Source organism: Bubalus kerabau, chromosome 1 (assembly GCF_029407905.1).
Source record: "Bubalus kerabau isolate K-KA32 ecotype Philippines breed swamp buffalo chromosome 1, PCC_UOA_SB_1v2, whole genome shotgun sequence".
NCBI lineage: Eukaryota > Metazoa > Chordata > Mammalia > Artiodactyla > Bovidae > Bubalus > Bubalus kerabau.
This window is the reverse complement of record NC_073624.1, coordinates 212,154,953-212,179,915: the sequence shown is the minus strand read 5'-3', so window position 1 is coordinate 212,179,915 and position 24,963 is coordinate 212,154,953. Positions and strand designations below refer to the sequence as shown.

The 24,963-nt window shown below is 58.0% G+C and overlaps 1 protein-coding gene across 1 annotated transcript; it reads right to left on the bottom strand.

The window, feature by feature from the left end:
- Positions 1–10: 10 nt before the first annotated feature.
- PALM (paralemmin) lies at positions 11–24,963 on the bottom strand. Its single transcript, XM_055552767.1, has 9 exons — positions 24,742–24,963; positions 13,777–13,828; positions 13,207–13,287; positions 12,883–13,013; positions 11,262–11,415; positions 9,760–9,781; positions 8,136–8,195; positions 5,622–5,753; positions 11–2,084 (listed from the first exon to the last, which is right to left on the bottom strand). Exons 1-9 carry the CDS (start codon positions 24,744–24,746, stop codon positions 1,555–1,557), a joined length of 1,167 nt encoding a protein of 388 aa, XP_055408742.1. The 5' UTR covers positions 24,747–24,963; the 3' UTR covers positions 11–1,554.

The following is a 24,963-nucleotide window of genomic DNA, read 5'->3' as shown; positions in this document are numbered from 1 at the left end:
CCAGCCCTGGGGCTGTTCACACTGTTTATTTGCTTCTCTGGGAAAGTCAAAAACATGGGGCCTCATCACACATTGAAAGCAGAGGGGGGCAGCAAGGGCACTTTAGCGGAGGCTCACGGCTCGAGGACTTGGGTGAACTCGAGGAGGAAGGGGGGTCCCACGGCCACTGCTCAGGTCACCTCAGAGAGGACCTCTCATCCCAGCCACCCAGGGGCGGAGCTGAGACGGGGACCCAGGCTGCCATCCAGAGCAGGCCCTGCACCCACCCTGCTGAGGTGGGGAGTGGCCTGGGCCCTGGGCACCAGGCTGCAGGCCCCTAGGGGAGGGGCCAAGATGGGGCCTGGTCATCCGCAGCCCACACAATGAGAGGGCCTGTGAGCATGTGCACGAATGTGCCTCTGGGGACAAGTGTGGCTGCAACCAAGGAGATGTGTCTGTACATCTTGGTGTCAGCTACCCCCAGGAGGGGAGCCCCCCCGCCTCTCACCCCTTCCAGTGAGGGGGAGGCAGGTGCACATCAGGCTGGGCAGCAAATGGAGGTCTCCAGCTGCAATCTAGGGGAAGCTCCCTGTCCCAGGCGAGTGGGGTGCCCTCCTCCACTGCCCAGAATGCGCCAAGCCCAGCAGAGCCGGCGGTGGGCCCAAACTCTGTGGTATGTTAGGGGAGACCCAGGACCCTGGTCCAAGCAGGCTGGAGAAGGGGCCAGGGGCAGTCCCCTAGGGTCCCCAAATTAGCACCAGGAGGATGGGGGGGCCCAGTGGGAGTGGGAGCTCAGGATGGGGCTTGCATGGCCCTGCCTTGTGCGGGATGCATCTCGAAGACCCCTGGCCCAGCCCGGCCAGAAGACAGCACAGGGGTCACACCCTGCCTGAGTGGGGGGCGTGGCCCCAGGGTGCCCCCTTCCCATGTTCCATCGCCCACTGGCTGCGCCCAAAGAGAGCACTGAGGGGAGGGGTGCATTGGCTGGGGGTGTCCAGAGGGGCTCATGTTCATTCCAAGACCTTGAGCCAGGGCTCCCTGGAGAGGCACAGCCTCACCTCAGTTGCCCGAGATCCTGACCAGGCGCCTTGGCCTGGGAACCCTGCCACAGAGGCTGAGCGGGGACAGGGCAGGCTCCCAGGACCCCTGGCTCCCGGGGTCCCTCTCCTGGGGGGTTGTCCCCTCAGGGACCTCATTGGAGGGGGCAGGAAGGCACAGGCAGGAGGCCCAGAGGGAGGTGGGCTGGCATGGGGCCGCGTTGAGGCCCTGGGTCACACTGGCCAGGAGCTGCCGCGACATGGGGGGGCCCTCGTTTGGGGAGAAGCGGGTGTGTCCGTGTCTCTCCTACCAGGCGTGGGTGCACGGCTCAGTGGTTTAGGGTGTGTGGGGGGTGGTGATGGGATGGGGGACCCCTGTCCCTCTCTTTCCAGTGAAAGAAAACTCGGAAGGAACACGCGACAACACGGCAGGTCCTGGGCCTGTGACTGCGGGTGGAGGGTGGGCAGGCGCCGGGAGGGCCGGGCTGTGGGTGTCTGGTACACAGGGCAGGGCCAGGGTCTGGGGGGGCCGGGCGGGTCACATGATGGAGCAGCATTTACAGCGCTGCTTCTTCATATCGAGGTCCTGGGGCTCGGCGGCGGGAGCCTCAGGCCCCACCTGGTTCTCTTCCCTGGAGCCCTCAGTGGCCGGGGGCTCGGCCGCACTGCCGTTGGGCGGGGCAGGCTCCTTGGGCTCGGCTGCATCCTCGATGACCACCAGCTCTGCCGTGATGGTGTCCTGCAAACCCAGCACCTTCTGGGTCTCGGCCTCATCCTCCACGTTCTGGTAGCCCATAAAGATCATGGTGACTGGGGGCTCCTGGCCGGGCTGGATGCCAGGTGGGCCTGAGGTGGCCTCCCCAGGCTGGGCCTGAACGCCAGTGATCTCCCGCCTGGAGGGCGTGGTCCGGACAGCCTCTTCTGATGGCCCCCGGGTTTCCACTGCCCCAACCACTGACCCCGCCTCGTTCAGCGTGACCTCGTCCGCCTTGTGGATGAGTTCGTCCACCTCTGAGGAACTCAGCGGGTGAATCCCATTCTCTGCCGTGCCGTCCATGGCGTGGACCACTGGCATGGGGGGAGAGAGAGAGTGTGAGCTGGTTCCCAGACCAGAGGGAGGGCCTGGCAAGGCTGAGAGCCACCTCTAGGCTAAAGGGGAATCATAAACTAAATTACACCTTTAGAACCGACTGACAAGTAAAGCCCCGATTGGGATCAGTGCGCACAGCCAAGTTGGCACACAGAGGAAAATGTGTAGACACAAGAGCATGTGTTAGAAAACAAGAATAAATGAACTCGGATTTTATTGCCCTGCAGTGTGAAGCATTTCCATATTCCCCAGCCAACTTGCTCGCAGGCCATTACTTTTCAAAGTAGGTCTATTATTTTTTCCATTGCAAAGATGGTGAAAATGGAGTTCAATGAAGGTAAGTAACAAGTAACTGGTCCAAGGTCACACAGCTGGCTGGGGCTGACTCTGCTCTTTCTCCCAGTCTGGGTCTATTTCCCTTCATGAGGATTTGCAGGGAGTCTGATTTCATGTGGATGATCTTAAACAAAAATTTAGTCCATTCACCCATCTTTTTTGTTTTCTCATCAATGCCCTCGAAGGCTATACATTTTCCTCTGAGTTATGTTTTGGCTGCAGCTCATGGATTATGTTAGGTCATTCTGTTTGAAGTGTAAATGTCTTATCATTTCCATTTTGATTGACTGTATCTATAAGCCAAGATTTATTTAGAAGAGTGTTTTTAAACCTGGGAAAGAGGGGAACTGTGGTCCAGGAACACAGCATGTAAGATATAACATTGTGACAAGACATAGTCACTTTCTAAAATGCTCTACCTGTGTTTGACAAGAATGTGCATCCTCCATTGGGCAGAGTTTTACAAGGATAATCAAGCTTGTTAAGCATATTTTCCAGATCTCTCCAGCTTTCATCATTCGTGTCTTTCTGATGTGTCATTTTCTAACCTGTGTTACAGTCTCTAAGACCGGATGTCAGCACCTGGGAGGAGTCCCCACTGTGGTCTGACGCCAGCCCTGGATCACAGCCCTTCTAGAAACACAGCTACCCAGCTGCTTAGGGTGGAGGGAGGGACACACTGAGTGCCCTAGGAACTCTCCTCCTCTGGGGCCAAGGGTCAGGGTTGGCAGTATCTGGGTTCCAGCCAGAAGGAAAGTGCTTTCCACTCTCGGTTTCCAAACTCCTGGGGAGGGGCATCCATGATTCAAGGCCTTGCAGTGACTCTGGGCTGGAGGCCCAGAGGGTGGGGTGTGTCCAGGCCATGCAGAACCAAGCTAGGTATTTCCCACTGCCCACTGCTCCAAGGTAGGAACCCAAGCCCTTGGCTGCCATGGAAATGGATCACCTTCCCATTGCTAAGCAACCAGAGTCCAGTCTGGCGGGTCTTGAGTCCCCAGGGGCTGGGCCAGGCTGGGCTCAGTGGCCAAGGTAAGGACCTTCCATGAGCACAGACATCTGCCCCTTGGCCCTGTGTGGCCATCCTGGGTCCAGGAAATAGAGCAGCTGGGACATGCCCAGAACCACACAGCTGGTGAGAACTGGAGCCAGGATTCCACCTGGGTCAAAGATCCCCAAGTACAGCAGAGCTGGGTTGTGACAGGACTCCTTTAATAACATCCTGGATGTCCCAGAGGCCTGAACCTCTAAGAACACGAGGCTCTGGGAATCAAAACCACAGTGAGATACCACTTCACACCCACTTAGGATGGCAATTATAATTTAAAATGGTCAATAATAAGGGTTGTTGAGGATGTGGAGAAACTGGAACCCTAATGCACTGCTGGTGGAAAAATAAAATGGTAATGCCACTGTGGAAAACACCCCAGCAGTTCTTCAAATAGTTAAACAGAATTCCCACATGATCCAGCAATTCCACGCCTAGGTATTACCCAAGAGAAATGAAAACATACACCCACACAAAACCTTGTATAGCATAAAACCAAAGGGTGGAAACATCTTAAACGTCCATGAACTGATGCCTAGATAAACAAAATGTGGTCCATCCACACACTGAACTATTACTCAGCCATAAAACATAATCATGGATGAACCTTGAAAACATGATGCTCAGTGAGAGAAGCCAGACACAAAAGGTCACATAGTGTATCATTCCATTGATGGGAAACGTCCAGAACAGGCCAGTCCACTGACAGAGTGGGTTCGTGGTTGCCATGGTAGGGATGGGGAGGGATGGGCTTTCTATTTGAGGAACAAGATGTTCTAGAATCAGGTACTGAGGGCATACAACATGGAGAGTTCTCACTGGGTTGTGCATGGAATTGTACGTGTGTCCTGCATCTCTGTCTCCAAATTCCATCTTCTCCTGAGGGCAGCATTTACCAGACTTGCTAATGGACCCTGGGGCTGAGCTGTGCTAATTTATACCTAACTCAAGGGATCAGCTCTGGGGACCTCCAGTCCTGAAGAAAGCAAATGCTTACCTTGACTCCAAATGTACCGTTAATTTTTTTTCTTTTGCTGCCCACGGCTTGTGGGGAGCACCTGGATACCTGGGGATATCTGACCTGACTCACCCCTCCCTCAGTACCTGGGGATCTTAGTTCCCCAACCAGGGATTGAATGCAGGCCCTCCACAGTAAAAGCACAGAGTCCTGACCACTGAGCCACCAGTCCCTTAAAGGTTTCTTAAAATGCTGTCTTTAGGAAAGTATGTTTTCTTCTTTTTCTGGTATCACAGCAAATGTTGCCCCAAACTTCCTCTCCCCAGGCAGGACATGCCAAAAATGAACAAAAGTTTAAATGTCAAGACCATTATGAGACGGTTGTCTAAATACTGATGGATCTCACAGTTTAAAGGAAAGTTTTCCTTAGATTTTTAAAAAAGAAAGTGAATTTTACATTCTGTGAATTATATGGGGGTGGGAAAAGGGACTTTGGAGTTTTCGCCCAAGGCTGCCTTCCCCTCCTATTTCCAGCTGCCAGAGAGAACTCTAAAAAAACCAAACCAGGTCTCAGCTCTATAGCCCTTCCAACACCACACCCCCTCCCGGCCCCTGCCACCCCTGCCAAGGCTCCCCATCCCCCACCCCCTCACTCTGCATCAGCTCCACGGGCTCCTCCACAACCCCCAGCCTGTGAACCAAATCCCACCCCAGGGCCTTTGCACCCGCTGTGTGCACACCAGGTGCCCCCTGTGCAGCTGCTTCCCTTCTCTGTCCCTTCCCACCTTGCTGGACCTTCCCTCGGCCCACTCTGAATCTCTAAGGGGGGCGTCTGTAGCCTTTACCACAACAGTAATTATTTAAATGAATTATCTGCGAGGATATTTAAGCAGAATTTGAGCAAACTCCACGGACATGGTGAAGGACAGGGAAGCCTGGAGTGCTGCAGTCCATGGGTTCGCAAAGAGTCCGACACAACTGAGCGACAGAACAACATCTGTGAGGTGGGGGTTGGAGGGCTCAGACCCCTGTCATCGGAGCACCCAAGATGGAGCGGACCTCACCCAGAGTTCGGCTCCCCAGCCCATCCTGGTGCTGGCCACGCCTCCAGACAGGTTCCGGGATGGAGGGAGGACCTGCCACGGGGCGCTGGCGGGGCGGGGGAGGGGCGCGTACCTTTGGTCTCGTCCTCGTAGACCTTGATGCCCTGAGGGAGGAGCTCCCGGGGGAGCACGGTGGTGCTGGACAGCACCCGGGTCTCCCCCGTCACCTTGTCCTTCTCCACCGTGATCTCCACCGAGTACATGGCTGGCACGAGAGGCACGGGTCAAGCCGCTGCCCACCTGCCCACGTGCCCCCCGCCGGGCTGCAGCCAAGCCAGGAAGGGGAGCCGGCAGCACAGAGCCAAGCAGCGGGTGCCCTCGTGTGCCCTCGACGCGGCCCTCCTCCCAGCTCAGTATCCCTTCCTGGCTCCCCAGCGCCCACGGGCGTTGGGTCTGAATTCCTGGGCCACTCCGGCTGCCCTGCCCTGACTGCAAAGCCTCGATCAGTTCCAGGGAGGTGGGGGCGTGCCTGGCCCAATCCAGAAAGGATTCAAACACAAGTGAGCAAGCCTGTGACCCCCAGGGTCCTGGACACTCGCCCTCTGCACTGCTCTTGTAAGGCCACTACTGACGTGTCAACATTCTCATCCCTTCACCGTGGAGAGGGGACGGTCCCCTGGAAGTGTATGGACCTACAACCCCTGAAGATTACATCCAACGGCCAGCAGCTGCCCCTGTTCTGCAGACAGGTCGCCACAAACACCACACGGGGGCGGAGACGCCTCCTGGCAGTGAGGCCCCCAGGCCCCCTCCCTCCAGGGAGAGCCCCACATCCCCACACCCAAGACCCCTCCCCGACCTGCCCCTCCTGGGTCTTCCCATTTCTCACACGGACACCTTTGTTTTCCCTCCTCCCTCTCTTACCGACCCTACTACCTCCCCCATGCCCCAACCTGTCCATCTGCAAACTCCAGGGTGCTGCTTTCAAGACTCCCAGAACCCACCCACTGCTCCTCCTCTACGGCCCCTGCTTGGTAGAAGTTGCATCCACCTCCACTATCCCTCAACCCCCTTCACCGCATCCCCACACCATCCCTCAGCCCAACATGCATCTCCTGAGTCCCCCACAGCATCCCCTACCATGCCCCACCATATCCCCCTTCATCCCTTTCCTTCATCTCTCACCATCCCACTCATCACCCCCGACCCCACAATACCCCTATCCTCCACCGTTTCCTCTCACCTTCCCCCCACCCACTATACCCATCATCAACCCTCCGAGACCCCCACCCCCGCCCCGCAATCCGCTACGCCCACAACCTGTTCTCCCTACAGCCGCCAGTGGGCGCCTGTGAGCTGCGAGCAGGCACGCCCCTGCTCTACCCACCCCTAGCTCTCTGCACCCCCACACCGGCATGGGCCGCCCCCGTCCCTTCCTCGCCCTCACCTCCTGCCCCTCCCCCTCGCTCATTCCACTCCGACCAGCACGCGGCCCCTGCCACCCACCGGTGCCCACAGTCCAGACTTGACCTTTGCACTGGCAGTGCCCCTCCGTCTGCATGCCTTGCTACCTCACTTCCTTTATCCTTGCTCAGATGTCACCTCCTAAGTTAGACCTCCCCTGAGCCCTGTGATTCAAATTGTGCCCCCCTCCAGCTCCCTATGTTCTGCCTTGACCCACATCAGAACACCTGCTGTCTGGGCTGCAACCCTCTTGCCAGGCTCACAGCAGATGCTCAGCAAGCACTTGGAGACTGACTGACTGAATGAAGAATGCTAGGTATCACCACGTCCCTACGCAGCCTAACACCCCACCATCAAACATAGTTGGGAAGGTTGTGCATTGCTCAAGGTCACCAGCTGGGGGCATGTAGCTTGGTAACTTTCTGCCCACTTCTCTGACACTGAGGCCTTGAGGGTGTCCCCTCCTTCTCTAGGCTTCCCCTGCCACCCTCTCCTTCCCTGAGTGTCATTACATCCTGGTCTTCACTCCCCTCTGTGGTTTTGTGCCTCCAAACTTACTCTGATATCAGCAGCTACAAGGTTCTGCTATTTGTCATGACTTCCGTCACTCTCAAGATTAGATTTGTGCCAGACTCTGGGCACAAGGTCACTACAATCCCCACCACCACCAGGTTCCAGCCGTCAAGTGATCAAGCAGGGATTTGAACCCAACCTTATTGAGCGCTGAGCATTAATCCCAATTCTGCCCTGCTTGGTTACCTCCAGGAACGGGGTGCTCACTCCCTCTCCTGAGGCAGCCCAAAGACAGTGAAGGAGGGAAAGTATGCAGCGAGCATGTGAGCCTGTGCCCACCCCCGCCACAACCCAGAGCAAGTGGCAATGTTAGGGAGATAGAAGCCAGGAGGGGGCATCAGGTTAGAGCCGCCATGCGAGGGGGCCCGTCTTCTCGGGGAAGCTGGGCCAGCTTGTGACGGGCGTGCCAAAGCAGAGGGGGCACCCGGCCCCACCCAGGCTCAGATCTGTGGCCTTGGTCCAGCCGCTCCCCACTAAAACCACAGACCCCACCCGGTGATGCTGACGGTTGCATCTGCACCAGGCCTGGCCCCTCAACCCGGCCCCCACAGGGCCAACACTCAGCCCAGGACAGCAGCTGGACATGGACCCCAATGTGGGGACAACCCACCTGTCTTCATCATGGTGGAGCCATCGATTGTCCTCAGAGGGGTGTTGGAGATTTGCTTCTCTGCTCACGATGGTGGTGGTGGGGGGGGGGGAAGAGTGAAGAGAGATGGATTCAGAGGGGAGATCACATAGGCCGCCCCCCAAGATGTGGGACTTCACCCAGACACATGGACATCCTCCAGGCACCTGGACACCCCACACACACTTGGACTACCCTCCTACACACTCACCCAGATACCTGGACCCTCTCCCTAACGTATGCATGCACCTGGACCCATCCACACACGTGTGCATGCCCTGAATACCCAGACACACATGAAATCACTCTCCGTAAAAAGAAAACACGCTTCAGTCCCATAGTCCATGACCCATCTCTTGGTCCAAATGATTTTCACAAAATCCCTAAGTGGCCTTCATGGATTTTTTTTTAATTATTAATTTTTAATTCCACAGTAAGATGAGGAGACAGACTCTCCTCATGAATAATTAACTCCTGAAAAATCAGGCCAGAGACACTTCTGACCATACGTCCAGTCCTGGCTGGTGGCGCTCCTTCCAGGCTCTACACACAAAAATAGACATGCTGAATATATATTTTAAAATATAACTTAGTGTTAAGGAAATTTTAATATAGCTAATAAACCATTATAGTTAACTGTACATATTGAAGTGTCATGAGTACACGTGAAGTATTTGTAAATGTGTACATCACATACCTGTAATACATTTGTAGGTGGGGATTAAAATCTCTCCCAGAATTCAAACTCTGGGCTTTTTTCTTTGTCTCCTGGATGTCAGTCTTCCATATCTCTGTGTGTGGGGGACCTTTGCCCTTTTTTTTTATGGCCGTGCCACGCGGTTTGCAGGATCTTAGTTCCCTGACCACGGACTGAACCCGGGCTCCAGCAGCAGAAGCACCAAGTTCTAACCACTGGACCACCAGGGGAACTCCTCTTTGCCCTTTTAAGTGGTGCATAATCTCCAGGACGGCCAGGATCTTGATTTCTCATCCTCACTGACCCCATTTCACAGATGGGAAGACTGAGGCCCCCACTTGCCCTGGAGCCCAGAGCAAGTGGGCATGGAACCAGGGCTGGGCCGGCCAAGGCCAAGCACTCCAGGTGGACAGTATGAACCCACAGTGGGGCTAAGACCTCAGGCAGATATGCCCTTACGAAGCCTGCTTCCTCATCTGTAATGCAGGTGCTACATCAGTTCACCCAGGGAGCTTGTGAAAATTCGATGAAATGATGTTGAGGGGCCCTGGGCCCAGCTCAGAGTCTGGGTTTGCTGAGCGCAAAGACAGCGCGAGCCATTAAGCTATTTTATTATCACTTTTTAGCAACAATAACACCTTAAAGGGGCTTCCCTGGAAAGAACCCGTCTGCCAATGCAGGAGACGTGGATTCGATCCCTGGATCGGGAAGATGCCCTGGAGAAGGAAATGGCAACTCATTCCAGTATTCTTGCCTGGAAAATCCCGTGGACTGAGGAGCCTAGCAGGCTCCAGTCCATGAGGCCGCAAGAGTCGCACACGACTTAAAGGCACCCTTCCCCTTTCTGCCATCTCCTATCTGGCCACCAGAGGGCGCCAGGGCCCTGCCCGCCCCTTCCCTAAGACGTACCTTTGGGCGTGCCCACCGGGGTCTGCAAGAAAGAAAGGGGAGAGGTCAGGGGGTGTTGGCGCCCCCTTCCGCCGTCCAAGGTCCCACCGGCCGAGGCCCAAGCCTGAGGGGGGCGTGGTTCAGCGGTGACCCCATTGGAGGGGCAGTCTCCTTCTGGACCCATCCCCCACCCCGCCCTAGCCTGTGACAGCCAGAAACGCTCCTGCCTGCTCAGAAGCTTCCAGGGGTTCGCAATGCTCCCAGAACAAAGTCCAACCCTTCCTGATGACCCCCGGGGCCTCTTCCGCCTCTTCCCACCCCTGGCCGGCCTCCCTGGCCTCCTGGCTCTTCCGTGAGCCACGTCCCTCCACTTGGAAGGCCCTTCCCGGATTTCCGCTTGGCTGGCTGCTTGCTCAGCCCCCATGACCACCCGACCTAAAGGTGGCTCCCCACCCCCATCCCGGGTTGTCCCTCAGGTTACCATGTCATTTACCCGGCCAGGAGATGGGCCAGGAGGCAGTTATACTGAGGGGAGAGGCTATGCCAGCACTCAGTCTGTGCTCAATCAACCTCACTGAAAGCCCCCTCTCAACTTGAGTCTGTTCCTAGAGAACATCTCCTCCAGGAAGCCTGCCCAGCCCTCCCATGAAACAGACACCTCACTGGGGACTCCACAGTGCCCTAAGCTTCCCCAGGAGAGGTCCTTACACCTTCCTGTGTTTGCAGCTGATTGACACATGCACATCTGCCCACTTAAAAACAGCTCAAGAAGGCCAAGGTCTGGGACTACATCCTCCGGTTCTGCCCTAACCAAGCTTTGGCAAGTAGTGAGGGTGGGTGTGTCGGCTCCAGACTGAAACTATCATAGGAGCAGCAGGGCACACAGCAGGGATGTTCCCTGGGCTGCAGCTCACCGGGGAGGGGGAAACAAGGATAGGTTGGGAGAGAGGAGGCATGCCCCATTGGCCCCTCGAGTCCTAAAGACAACAAGGGTGGTCGGGAGACTCCTGAATTTGCCTTAACATGCTGCGGTAACCACGAGCTCAGGGTCTGGTTTCACCTGAGCCTGGCATACACGTCACAGCCTAGAATTAACAGCTAAGCCTAGTAAAGACTACTCCACTGTGTGCCCTGAGCCAGTCTCTCAACCTCTCTGGGCCACAGTCTTTTTCATCAACTGGGGATGCGGCTCCACCTAGGGCTGCATGCAGATAGACAGGTGATACCCATTGTGTTGGTGAACCTAGGAAGGATGACAAGCAGGTGGTCTTCGGGGAAGACCCTCTACCCATGAAGCGCTCGTTTTTCACTGATTCTCTAAACACCAGTGACCCCCCTGTCTGGTGGGGAAACCGAGGCCCCGGGAGGCCAAGCAAGGCGTGCAGGCGACGCAGCTGGGATGTGGCCAGGCTGGGATGTGGATGTGCACGCATTTGGGATGTAGGGCGCCCCCAGCCACAGCCCCAGAGGCGGTGGGTGCTTCTGGACCTCGGCCAGCAGGGTGGAGCCCCGGAACCTCTTACCTGCTGAGAGTTGGGCACAGCCTCGGCTTTCTGGTCTTCCGGGGCGGGGTGCAGGGCGGGGCCGGGGGCGGGGCTCGGGGCAGCCACGCTCCCCCTGGCGGTGGCAGTGGGCAGCGCATCCGTGTTCTCCAGCTCCTCGATCTCCTGCTCAAGCCTGGGGAGTGTGCACGAGGTGACCACCCTGCCGGACACTTCTGGAGCCCGGCACCGCCAGGCACGTCCAGGAGGGCTTTCTTGACTCGTGTGTTTCCTAACGACCCTGCGAGGTGGTCTCCTTCGCACTCTCAGCGGGGAAATGGAGGTAAGTAAGCTGCAGAGCTGAGACCCAAACCCAGGCCGGCCGGTCCCTAGACCCCTGTGCCTCCCGAGTCACTGTTTACTCTTCTGTTCACTTCCAACACACTCTTCTTTTTCCACTCAAATACATTTATGTTTACAGGAAGCTTTATCTCTCCAGGAAAACTGGAAAAACCATGTCACTTTCCAAGTTTTAGGAGATAATGGTGCTCATAAATGCAGTAAAAACAAAGCTGGCATATTCAATCCTGCCCCAGGCATCACCTGCCTACGCCTTTGGGGTGCAGGCACTCAGGACCCGAGAGATAGGAGATGTTTTCCTTGAAGACTCAGTACAGACTGGGGAGGTAGGTAGTCTGCAGCTCCCTAATAAACTGAGCCCAGCTCAGCAGACTGGACACAGCTGGGGTCAGCCTGGAGGGCTTCCCGGAGGAGGTGTCCAGATGAAGACACTGATCAGGCAAAATGCAGGTGATGGAACCACCCGAGGAGCGTGCAGCCCTGAGGGGAAGAAAGCCAAGGCCCCCCAAAAGCCAGCCACACGGTTGGGCTCAAGGGATGCCCTCCTCACCACCCCCTACCCAGGGCTGCACCCAGCAGGATGGATTGAGCAGAAGCCCACCTCATCCAACCCCCAGGGACTGGTAATTCCCACTGACCATCCTTCCCACCTGCAAGTGCCCCTTAGCCCGCTCAGTCCTGAGTGGCCCTCCAGGCCACGTCTCAGCCCAGCCTCCTCGGGGCACATGCTCCCAGGTTGGGGAACTGAGGCCTGGGGAGGGGACCCCAGCCAAGCTGCCCCCACTTTCTTCCAAACTAAATGCACCCAGACAGGATCCTGAGGTCTCCACGGGCCAGCAGGCCAGGGTGCCACAGCCAGCACATGCCTTTCAGGCCTCCCCTGGCCAGTGGACATTGGAATTTTGGCTGTCACTTCCCTCTGCCTGACCCCGCTGCCCCGGGAACTGAGCCCGGGCCTCCCGCCCGGCTGCCCGCCTGCTCGGAAACTCCTCGGTGCTTTTGTCCCAGGCCAGGGGGATGGTCACTTTCCCCGGCCTGCCCCCTCCCCCAGCTTCCTGCAGGCCAGCTGTGGTGCCTCCTGCCTCCATGGCTGCAGGAGCGCTGGGAAGACCAGCTGGGCTGGCGCCAGGAAGCCTCGGGGGAGACTGCATCTCCGTCCTCAGAGACCTGTCTTCAGAGACCTCCATGGCCCAGACCACTCACCCCTCACCCCTGTGTGGCTGCAGGGTTGGGGTGAGGAGAGCTCAGGCGGGCAGCACCCACCCCCAGTCACTCCCCAGCCCTGAGGCTCGCGGCTCCCCACCTGGAGATGGACTCCTCCAGGTGCCGCGCCTTCTGCTCATCCTCCTGCATCTGTCTCCTCATGTCCTCATCCCCCTCCGAGGCCGAAGAAGGCGTCCCCTCCAGCAGCCAGCGTTCCCGCAGCGCCTTAGACTGGGGCAGTGGGCACCAAGGTCAAAGTCAGGGTCAGGGTCAGGTGAGAGTCTGAGTTGGGACTGGAATCAGGATGGGGGTCGTCTCAGCCCTCCTGCTCCCCGCCCTTAAGTCCTGGATCCGGCTGAGGCAGGGGTCCCTGGATGCTGCCCCCCTTCCGCCCCCCCACCCCCAGCCGAGGCTCCGCCCAGACCTTCAGGTGCTGCAGCTGTCTTCGGTCGTCCTCCAGCTGCCGGCGCCTGTTCTCAATCTCTGCCTGCCTCCGCCGCTTCTCCTGCAGACCCCGCACACGGTAAGGGCAGGCTGGGGCCGCGGAGACCCCATAGCTACCCGGACTTCACCCACGCGGGTCCCGCTTGTTCTGTGAACAGCACCCACTTGGCCCACCACACCCCCACCTGCACCCAGCCTGTTCCCCCACCCTCCCCCACCTTGTCCCTTCACCAGGAAGGACTACCAGCCTCCCCCCAACTTCCCCGAGCCTTGCCACAAGTGCAAGTTCTTTGCCCCACCCCCCCACTGCAGGGGAGCTGCCCAGGGGCTCTGAGAAGCTTCTCAGCTGGAGTCCACATGCTGAAGACTAAGGGACGCTCAACGTTTTAATTTTGTGGGGAGATGCTAGCAGGCACTGAAGTGTCCCATACTACACCTGGGATCTGAGTCCCTGAGCCCCAAGCTGGGTGTGGGGAGCACCTGAGACCCTGGGTCCCCCCCAATCTCCCCCCCCATGCCCATCCCATCCTTGGGACCTGGAACAACTCACTGCAATGGCCTGCAGCCGCTCCTGCTGGGATGGGGTCTCTGCCACCAGGACCCTGGGAGGACAGAAAAGATCAAGTGGGGGGGTTGACCCCCAACATTGCTTTCAGAAGATCCAGTTCGAATTCCCACTCTATGCCTTCCTGCCGGGTGAGCCCGAGTTCCCTTCTGCCAAATGAGATCGTTCCACAGCCCCCTCGTCCCCATGCAAGCTTATTCCTGCATTAATTCTCCCACAAATCCTCCTGCCACTCCTCAGGGCAGGGACAAGGGACAGGACAGCTGAGGCCCAGTCCAGACACCTAGGGAGGGCTTGGGAAGGGGAGGGCATTGAAGCTAGGCTCTGAAGGATGCATAGGAGTTCCCTGGGAATAGAAGCCTGGAGTAGAGGGTCTCTTCCAGACTGAGAGACTGAGCAAGACAGCCCCTTCCTCATCCTTCTCCAGCTCTGGGAGGAACACTTGGAGGAAGAAGGACCCTCCAGCTCCATCCCCCACCCCTTGACTGCCAAGTCCTCGATGCTGTTCTGGTATTTCTGGTGTCTCCCTCACTGGCTGCCTCTGGAGTCTTCCGGAACCCCAACAGCTCAGAGAGAGCTGTGAGCCTCCCAAGAACACAGCAAAAAAGTAGCAAAGCTTAAATCCAACCCCAGATTCTTTCCTCATCTCACCCATGTTTTGCTTGTTTCTTTCATTTTTTATTTTTGCTGCACCATGAGGTTTACAGGATCTTAGTTCCCCAGCCAAGGTGAGGGTCTGGAAGGATTGAAGCCAGCCCTGGCAGTGACAGCACAGAGTCCTAACCACTGAGCTGCCAGGGAAGTCCCCCATCCATGTTTTCTGAGAGCCCACCCAGTGCAGTATTAGCCTTAAGCTGGTATGCAGTAGGAGTTAGATAAATGCCAGTGTTGCCAGATGCTCTTAAAGGGACAGGACTTCATGCTGTTGAGGATCTGGGGACTTCAGAGAGGGCACAGGACCTGGAAGATAGGTCATCCCTGCCCCTCCCCTTGATCCCCTGCATCCCCCTCCCTACCTGGGGTGGAGGGGGGCGGAGCTTTCAGAACCTGCCCCCTCCCTTCCAGGTCTCCCGTCTCTGGAAGCTGCACACAGTAGATGCAGAGTGAAATGGTCAGACGAATGATGCCCTGAACATCTCCTCCTCAGGGTAACCTCAAGCTTCCAGAGGGTGGAGGGTCATCAGCCTGAGTGGGGGGCTTCCAGACCATCTGCCTCAAACCCCTGATAAACCACAGGGCCACTCTGGGAGGGACTGACTGATGGGAGGCCTCATCTCATATGGGAGGGCCTGGCAGTGGGAGCCAGACCCCCCAACCTGTTCCACTCCCCACCTCCCCACCGCCCTCTCCGTCTGCCCCGACCCCCTTATCTTCACAGGCACTGAAATTACAGACCGTGCTTTGGACCCCGCCCACCCCCAGCCTTGACTCAGGGCCCAGAGCCACCCCAAGGCCTCCACACTCTCTGCCCCTCTGGCCTTCATTTCCCCATTTGCACACCCCAGCTCTGGGCCCTCCTGCTATGTCACCCCCTAAACCGTGGTTTAGAAGGGAAACACTGTGCAAGATCTACCCCAGCCCCAGCCCCTGTGTGCGCGCACACGCGTGCACACACACACACACACACACACACACCCTGTAGCTTCTCGGTGGACACCCATCCCGGGGCAGCAGTGACCCAGTCACCCGCCTTACTCGGGTCTAGTTTCCTGGCCATGCTGAGACCTGTGAAGTCATCTGGCTCCCATGCTCCGGCCAGGTGACCCCACCCAGCTCCTCCCTTCCTGTGAGGCAGCACCTGCCCCCCTCTGCCTCCCAGGGGCCCAGCACACCAGCCGCACCCCTGCAGCTTCCCCTTCTCCTTCCTCAGGGAGGCTGCATTCAGCTGGGTGGAGTTCAAGAAAGGTTTGGTCCAGCTGTCCAGCTCAGATGCCCTTCCTGAAGGGCCAGACCAGCAGGATTTCTGGGTCTGTCCCATCACCTCGTGTGATACAGACAGGGTAACATGCTGTGCTCCCCAACATGGGCCCATCCCCTCAGTTTTTGCAAACCCCACACTCTCCAGCCCAGCCCAAGCCTCTACCATCACCTGCTACCTCCCTGAACCCTGACAGCCCACAACTAGAAGCTGCTGCTCAAAATGAGAATCCAAACCCATCATTCTCCTGCTCTCAAGTCTCCTGGCTCCCATCACCCCCTTGAAACCCCACCCCCTGGCATAGCCCAGCCCCCATCCTCTCCCCTGCCCTGGTGCCTGACCTCTGCTCTCCCTCCCGCTTGTGCTCACTCTGTTCCAGCCACCAGGACCTCCTGTGGTACCTGCCCTGAACCAAGTTCATTCTTAGCTCAGGGCGTTTACCCTTGTTCCCTCTGCCTGCTATGTTCTTCCCATAGCTGGAAACTGAGGCCCAGAGAGTGTGAGTCACTTGTCCAAAGTCACATAGCTACAAAGTGGCAGAGCTGGGATTTGAACCACAACTGCTCAGCCCCAGGCTGTACCACAGGCCTTCCCTTTTCGCACAGCTCTAGTTCAGCCTCCAGGAGCCCGCCCAGGCAGGAGGCAGAGTTGCAAGAGGGAGGCATAGCAGCTGATACCCCAGTGCAAGCAGGGCCACAGAGGGCAGGGGGACCAAGCTGCCTAACACTGGGTCCCCACCCTGGGGGGGGCGGATAGGTGGCCATTGAGGCTGGATACAAGGACACAGAGATGGCTGTGAGGCCAGCTCGCCAAGCTGGAGACAAGGCGGGCAGTGTCCTTACTGGGGCGGCCAATCCCTGCAGGGCCAAGCCAGGGCAGGGGAAGTTTAGACACAGTGAGGAGAGGCGCCGGCCCAGGGAGAGAATTTCCATCTCTCTCCACCCGTCTCCAGTCTCAGCCCCAGGGGCGCAGTCTGTGTGCCCCTCCTCAGGTGCCCCTCCCCAGGCCTGGGGCCCCCTGAGCCGCCCCACACTACCCAGCCCCTGGGCTCAGCCACCGCGGGTGATGGATGGCTGAGCCCACGGGAGGCGGTCGCCCTGGCAACCGCGCCATCCCCATGGCAACGCAGAGGCCCGCGGGCGCTCAAGGGTGGGGCCGGCGCCGAGCATCTCCCACCCCCCAGCCCAGCGCTAAGGGGCTGAGGGGCTGCCTGCCCGGGGCTTCAGGGATTGCCTGCACCGGGTGGGACCCAAATGGGTAACTGGGTCTGTCCCACCCCCGGGGCAGGAGGAGGGCTTCCAGGTCTGGTGATAGGGGCGTCCACCCAGGGAAGGGCTTCTATTCGGGAAGGGTCTGAACCCGCCCTTGGCACGAGGCAGCCAAGGTCAAGCCAAGATAAGGCTCGAATCATAAATCCGAAAAACAAAACAGGAGGCTGGAACTCCCTAGCAAATCAGGAATAGAATAGGAACCATGTTCCACGGGCGGGACTCAGCCGCACTTTACGGAGAGGAAACTGAGTCTGGGGGGAGCTAAGCGTCGATCTCCCGAAGATCCTGTGAGGCACATGGGATAATTATGGCCGTTTTATCAATGAAGGATCTAAATGGTGAAGTGAGATCTGCACCCAGACAGGCGGGCAGGCTCCGGGGCGCAGGGAGCGCAGGGTCTCCCTGGCCTGGCTGCGGTGGGGGTGGTCAGTGGGTTGGTCAGTGGGACCCCTGAGAAGCTCACTCGGGCTCAGTGAGTAAAGCAGAGGCCAGATCACAAACTGTTTGATTTACACACTGGGCGGAGAAGCTGAGTTTGGGTGGAGGCTTTAGGGCGGCTGCCCCCGTCTGGCTGGGTGACCCGGGACAAGTTACTTGTGTCTCTGAGCCTCCATTGGCTGCGCTGGGCTACGGGCCACAGCTTGCAGCTGCTGAGGAGGGACAAGCCCTAGGCCAGGACGCCCACCGTCAGCGCGCGCAGGAGTCTGGTCCCCGTGCGATTATATTTACGGAGCTTGGAGCAGATTCTGGGCTCCAGCGGCCTTGTGGGCGGCTCAGGACTCAGGGAGGGCGTCGGCTGCAAGCGCATGAGATAATCGTGGTCCAGGAGATGAGCTAATGAGACCCGAACCCAGCAAGCCCGGCAGACGCCTCAGCTTTGCAGGCGCTTATTTTTCAAAGGTCCAGAAAGGTTACGCAACCGGCCCAAGGTCACCCAGGGGACAGGAGGGTCCAGTGTGGGAGGTGGGAGGTGGGTGTGGGGGTTAGGGGTCACACTTGTCCTTCCAGAGCCCACGCCCAGCAGCTACAGCCAGAATGAGGGGGTCCCTGTCCAGGCAGGCGTGGAGCCCAGTGCTGGAACATTCCTGTGCTAACTGAAAGAAAACAGCTGACAACGACCTCGGCCATGGGTGGTGGTGGGGGGAGGCAGAGTCACGCGGGGCAAGGGGTGGAGAGGTGAGGGGAGCCCGGTGGCCTCTCCCCACATTGAGTGGGGGATGGAGTTGGGGAGGCTGGTTCCCAGCCCCATCCCTGGCCCCTCCTAAGCACCAACACCTTCCTCGCTACAGATCCGCCACAGTTCCATCACCCTGAATGAACCTCAGCCTCTCAGCAGCCACTCAAGCCCCTGTGTTTGCCCCTCACCTTTCCCCTTTCTCTCCTTCACCTCCAATCTCAACTCAGACATAGCTGCCTCTTTCAGGGAGCCTTCCTGGGTCTCTTGCCCTAATCAGGAAGGAATTCTTCTCGAAGCCCCTCAGCCTTCAGCACAGGTGAGCCCCTAGGACCACTGATGTCACTGGTGAGGTGAACAGCCCTTGAGGCATGAGCTTTCCAAAAGTTTCCAGGCAGAGAGACATCACCACCAAGGTGGAGACAGCGGTTGCAGCAGGCCACAGACCCAGGAAAGAAAAACTGTTGCCTATTAACCTAGAATAGGGGGCAGGGGAGCTGGACCCTGCCCAGGGCCCTCACAACAGAACAGGGCAGCAGGGCATGAATGCTCGCCCACCCGCAGGGCCGCACCTCCTCTGGCTTCCAGTAAATGCCTCTGCAGCAACCAGCCCCACAGACCTGCATCCCTCCACTTCCAGCGCCTCAAAACATTCCAGGTGCGATCCCACCTCAGGGCCTTTGCATGGACTGTGTCCAGACCTGGACCACCCCTGCCAGGTCTCCAAAGGGCTCCTGGGGCCTGTCTTCAGATGTCACGTCCTTACTCCAGCCTCCTCTGACTCTAATTAACCCAGTACCTCCAACCCCCACCCCCCAGCCCTTATCATCCAGAAAATCTAGTGATTTTACTTATTTTGTTGATTTCTCCACAAGGACAATAACTGTCTCTTTTTGTCCCTGCCATGTCCCCAGTATACAGCAGGCACTCAATAAATGTCCACTGGGTGAGCATGTGTGCTAGGGTCCTTCCGTTTCCAAAGGAGGCCCCCACCTAAGGGCTCCCCACCTTTGTCGCACTCCCTCCATGCCCCCCCACCCCAGACCATCTGTCCTGTGATCATTTCTTTTTTTTTTTTAAAGAAATTCACTGTCATATCTTGCTGCTGCTGCTGCTGCTAAGTCGCTTCAGTCGTGTCCAACTCTGTGTGACCCCATAGACAGCAGCCCACCAGGCTCCCCCATCCCTGGAATTCTCTAGGCAAGAATACTGGAGTGGGTTGCCATTTCCTTCTCCAATGCATGAAAGTGGAAAGTGAAAGTGAAGTCACTCAGTCGTGTCCGACCGACCCCATGGACTGCAGCCCACCAGGCTCCTCCGTCCATGGGATTTTCCAGGCAAGAGTACTGGAGTGGGGTGCCATTGCCTTCTCCTGTCACATCTTAAATTCATCTAAAATAGTACCTGGGCTCCCCACATTCAAGAGAGGACAAAGAACAAGCCCCAGCTGCCTCAGAAGTGACTTACAAATTAATACAGGAACAACCTAAGTGCCCACCAACGGATGATGGATAAACACAAGGTGGTCCTTCCATACACAGGCGCTCACTGAGCCCTGAAAAGGGGTGGAGCTCTGATGCTCACTGCCAGGTGGACGGACCCTGAGAACACGGTGCTCACTGAGAGAAGCAGACACAGAGGGACATACAGTGTGTGATTCCACTGATGGGAAACATCCAGAACAGGCCGATCCACAGACAGGGGATTAGTGGTTGTCCAGGTTTGGGGGCGGAGAAGGCAATGGCACCCCACTCCAGTACTCTTGCCTGGAAAATCCCATGGACGGAAGAGCCTGGAAGGCTGCAGTCCATGGGGTCGAGAAGAGTCGGACACGACTGAGCGACTTCACTTTCACTTTCATGCATTGGAGCAGGGAATGGCAACCCACTCCAGTGTTCTTGCCTGGAGAATCCCAGGGATGGGGGAGCCTGGTGGGCTGCCATCTATGGGGTCGCACAGAGTCAGACACGACTGAAGTGACTTAGCAGCAGCAGGTTTGAGGAATGAGGTGGGGAGTGAGTCCTGGTGGGAATGGGGTTTTGGGGGGTTGATGGAATGTTCTGGAATTAGAGGTGATGGCTGTACAACTCTGCATGTACTGAAAACCACTGAGCCACTTTAAACAGGTGCATTGTGTGGTGTATGAATGATCTCAAACAAGCTGGTAAGAATAAATATACACATAGATACAGCAGAGATGCTGACTATCTGTCAGCATCTCTGTCTCACCAAGGGCCATACTAGGGGGTGAGGCAGCCACCCCAGGGACATCATAAGATCCTGCCAACCCTGCTCTGAGGCTCTTCAGGATTAGCAGGATCTGAACACAACCTGACCTGGTCATCGCCTGCCCACTCCCTGACAGCTGTTACTAGAAGCCCCTGCCAAGGCTTGCTGACCCCCCACCCGTGCCCCCACTCACCCAGACTGGGCTCTCAGGCAGGCCTGTACTCACTCTTGTCCTTACCTGTCTTCCCACCTCGGGGCCTGGGTCAGGCTTCTCCTCCCAATACCTGGCCTCATTCAAGCTGTCCCAGGGATGGTTCTGACTTGCCCTGAGTTCCTAGTTGAAACCCACAGGCAGGAGACAGAAACCCCATCCCAGATCTCCACTCCTCAACACCACAACCTCCGCTCAGCCATCTCACGCTCCACAGAAACCCTCTGAAGCATGGTCTTGATGCCGCCTAGCCTCCCAGCACGCCCAGGGACTGGGCTGTCTCACCCTGACCAAGCCCCCATCTCTGTAGGCAGCTCTGATTATCACAGAGTTCTGAAGTCGGGTCCACGCCCACCCAGACATGGGGTCCTGCCACTCCTCCTCCAGATATGGCATTTCTCTGCCGGCAGTCCCCAATGGCCTGTCCAGGCTGAGTCCTGAGCTGCTTCTCCCTGCTCCCTGCTCTGGCCCCTTAGCCACTGGAGCCTCTTTCTGGTGCCTGGGTCAGCACCTCTCTCTTCTGCTCAGACACCACCCATGGCTCCCCAGATGAGCAGTGTAGGCCCAGGAGGACCTGGCCCCAAGAGCACAAACCAAAGAACACTCTCTTCTCCCTACACTTTCCTACCTCTGGTCCTTTGCACAGATCAGTCTTTCCACCTGCTGCACCCTTCTGCCTGCCTGGGAAAACTTTTAAGTATCTTTTACAAAAAAGGTCCATAATAGAACGGAGCAGGAAACCTTTCCCAGACCTCAAAGAAGACCCTCCACAGGCTCCCCCAGACCCCTCTGATCCTGCAAAGTGCTACGCTGGTCAGCAGGAAGTGTTTCTTAAATGACCAGATGAGAGACTTCCCTGGAGGTTTGGTGGTTAGAACTTGGTGCTTTCACTGCTAGGGCCCAGGTTCTATCCTTGGTAGGGAAACTATCCTGCAAGCCACATGGTGTGGCCAAAAACAAACCAACAAACAACCCCAAAAAAAGCAGATGCCAGGCTTCCTGGGTAGAGAAAGGATGGAGGCAGTAGGGTCTCAGACTGGGGGAAAGGTGAGGAGACATTTTTTCAAGAAAGTCAACTCGTTTTCCTGCATCAAAACCTGAAGCCTCTGAAGATGGGCCCCATGGGGCTGAGACCACCCAGGATGCTCCATTCACCAGATGAGAAAAGTGAGGTTCAGAGAAGGGGGCGGCCTGACCAAGACCCCATGGTGGGTGAGGAAACCCTCTCCATGCCCGCAGCCACAGAGGGTTCCCTGGCAGTGGGTCAAGAGTAGATGGCCCCTGGGAGACTAGACCACAACAAAGGCCACCTCTGTGCGACCCAATTGGCCAACTAGGCTGAAAAACTGATGTCTGGATACCTAAAACCACCAGTCCACAGCCCCTGGACAAGAAGGTGCAAAGGCCCTTCCTCAGCCCCCCTCCCCAGCACCAGAATGCCCAAGAGCAAATGCCAGCATCACCCTCTTCTGGCTCTGTGGCCTCGGGCGTGTCCAGTCACCTCTCCGTGCCTCAGTTTCCCCACCTCACAGGACCAAGTGTGTCCATGGGAACAAAGCATTCAGAAAGGGGCCCAGTACACAGCAAGCACTCAATAATCGTCAAGTAAATGTCACATCTGGACCTCTTAGGCCACTTTCCTGTCTTCCTGCCACCACCTCTAGGATTATCGTTATGTTCTTTCCTTCAAATCCACTCACTGTTTAAATCCAACCCCTTTGTTTTCAAAGGAAATGTTACCAAGGCTGAGAAAACCAGAAGCCAGTGCCAAAACCATCAGAGTAAAAACACTTAAAAAAAAGATACCATGAAAATAAAAACTTGTTATTAAGTTCTATTATCACTAGATACTGGTTCTGCTTCTCATTAGAGAGGGAGACCAGCAGGTGCAGAAGGAGCATTAAGGATGCAGTTAGCACCCAGTTGAGCTGATGATCTCTCTGAAACTGTTCAGGCCTCAGGATGAGAAGGGACCCGATGAGTCCTGACCCAACTCTGCTTTCCTGCCCACTATGGGGCCTGACCCTCATGCTCACCAAAGAAGATGTGGACATCTGAGATGGCTGCTTCCAGCTAAGGGGCCAGAGGAGCAGCCCCTTCCCTGGGGCTACCAGCAGACCCTCCCCATGGCAGGATGCACCCAGCTCCCTGTCCCCCAGTTCCCAGCCCCACCCTTGTTCCACCTTTAGAGCACCACCTATCGCCCCCACTGGCTGGTAAGAATTCTTACATTCTCAGATTAGTGGAAATTTGTTTAATCCTTAAAATGATGAAAATCTGTCAAATGCTAAACGTCTTTTTAAAAGAAAGTTTCCAGCATCACCATCTCCTGTGATGGCAGAATCCATGGAAATGGAGGGAGGTAAACGACTGTGCCCTGGTGGGGGCTGTGATCCCATGAAGAAGGATGGAGGGCCCGGCAGGTGTTCATGTGGGAGCAGTTGGAGCCCCTCCCCACCCATCGTCAACTCCAGCACTGGGGACCGACCGGCTTCCTTGCACGGCTACTCAGGCAGTTAATGCCAAGTCCCGTCCCACACCTGCACCCAGAAAAACCAGGGATCCGCCTAATGGGGAGACCCTGGCACCACATCTGATTGTGACCAAGAAGGCCTAGGTTCAGGGCGGCAAGCACCCAGGAGCCCTCCGTGTGCTCTGTGGCCCTGGGGCAGCGGCTGCCCATCTCTGGGCCTCTGTAAACCCGTGGAGAATGAACAGGTGGCGGGAAAGGAAACAATGGGGTCCATCCTGAATATCTCATCTCATTCCTCTGCTCTGGGTGGGCGTTTCCTCTGTCTACAACCCTCCTTCCCCAGGCAGCCCCCTCCTCAAGGCCACACCCTGCCGGGGCCAGCTGTCTGGAGGCCCAGAGGCTCCCTTGGGCCCCTGGGAGCACAGCAGATAAACAAGTGAGGGGAACGTAGAAGACAGGTCTGGGCCCCTGCTCCCCTGAGCCCCTGGCTGGGCTCCCGGGCCTGGCCGGGCCTTTGTCTGGGTTTTCAAAAGCAGAGGACATAGGGTGTCGCCTTGCTGGGAGGTGGGGGCAGGAGGCAGTGGCTCCCACCCAGCTGAGGGTGTGGTGGGTCACGGGTGAATCCCCGGAGGAAAGTTGCAGGCTTGGAAAATACACCCAGTGGGAAGGGCCCAGGAGCCAGCCTGGTGGGCTGGTGGACCTCCATGTCTGGGCCCGGGGCAGGGTGGGGATATGGCCCAGAGTGGGGCAGTCGCTGGCCCCCGCATAGGACAGGGGGGCTGCAGGACACCAGACATCGCCTTCCCAGCCCCTGCCCATGTAAACACACCCCACAGCCTCCCTGCACCCACCTGTGGGAGTAGGGGCGTGGGGGATGCCCTGACGCCAGGAACAGAGGACCCGCCCCGTAAATGACCAGGCAAACACACTGGGCACCCGCTAGTGCAGGGACCGCCGCTGCCCCGCAGTCTTTCATCCAAGCCGCGGCACACAGCCCACTCATCCACTCCTACCCCGAGCCCCGGGCTAGCAGACTCTTGGCTACATCATTAGGGGCCCCACCTCAGAGACACTTTCCCCAGGAAGGGAGGGGACCCCAGCTCCGCTGTTGGAAAGCACAGGGACCCCTGGGCTCACACACATGTGCCAGACCCGGAAGCCTGGAGCAAAGCCCACTAGAAGCCGGGAAATCGGGCGGCTGGACCCCCGCCTTAGCAAGGGCTCCAGACAGCACTTGAGGTCCTTGGGGAAGGCAGCCAGGCTACGGAGGACCGGCCGGTGCGCGTCCAGGGCACAGGGCGCAGCGAACGCAGGCCGGGGCTGGGAAGCGAGCTCCAGGCCCGGCGGTACAGTGAGGAGGGGTCGCTCCGCCGCCCCAGAAGCAGGAGGGCCGCAGCCCGCCCGGGGCACGAGGGCGGAGGCACAGTGCGTCCCCTCCCCACACGCTCACGCGTCCCGGGCCGCCCCCAGCCGCCGCCGCCCGAGTCCTCGTGAGCCCGTGGGCCGCCGGGGCCGAGTCGAGGGGGAGGCCTGGGGCGGGCACGGCCCAGCCCGAGTCCCTCCCTGGCTGAGCGGGGGTCCCGGGAGTCCCTCGCTACCTCCCCGCCAGCGCTGTGGGGGCGAGAATCGGGGCCTCAGCCTCCGGGGCGCCCCTGGCACGAGCGCGCTACTCACTCCATCTCCCCGCCGAAATCAGTGGGTCCGCGAGGCCGGCGACGGGGGCGCGCGGGGGAGGGCCGGCGGGCTAAGGCCAGGCGGCCGGGGCTGCGCGGCGCGGGGGCGGCGGCACCGGCGCGGGCATCGCCCCGCGCGCGGCTGTTTATTGTCCGCGCGGTGGCGGGCGCTGGGGGTGGGCTGGGCGCGCGCGCCGCCGCCGCCGCGTTTCGCTCGCGCCCC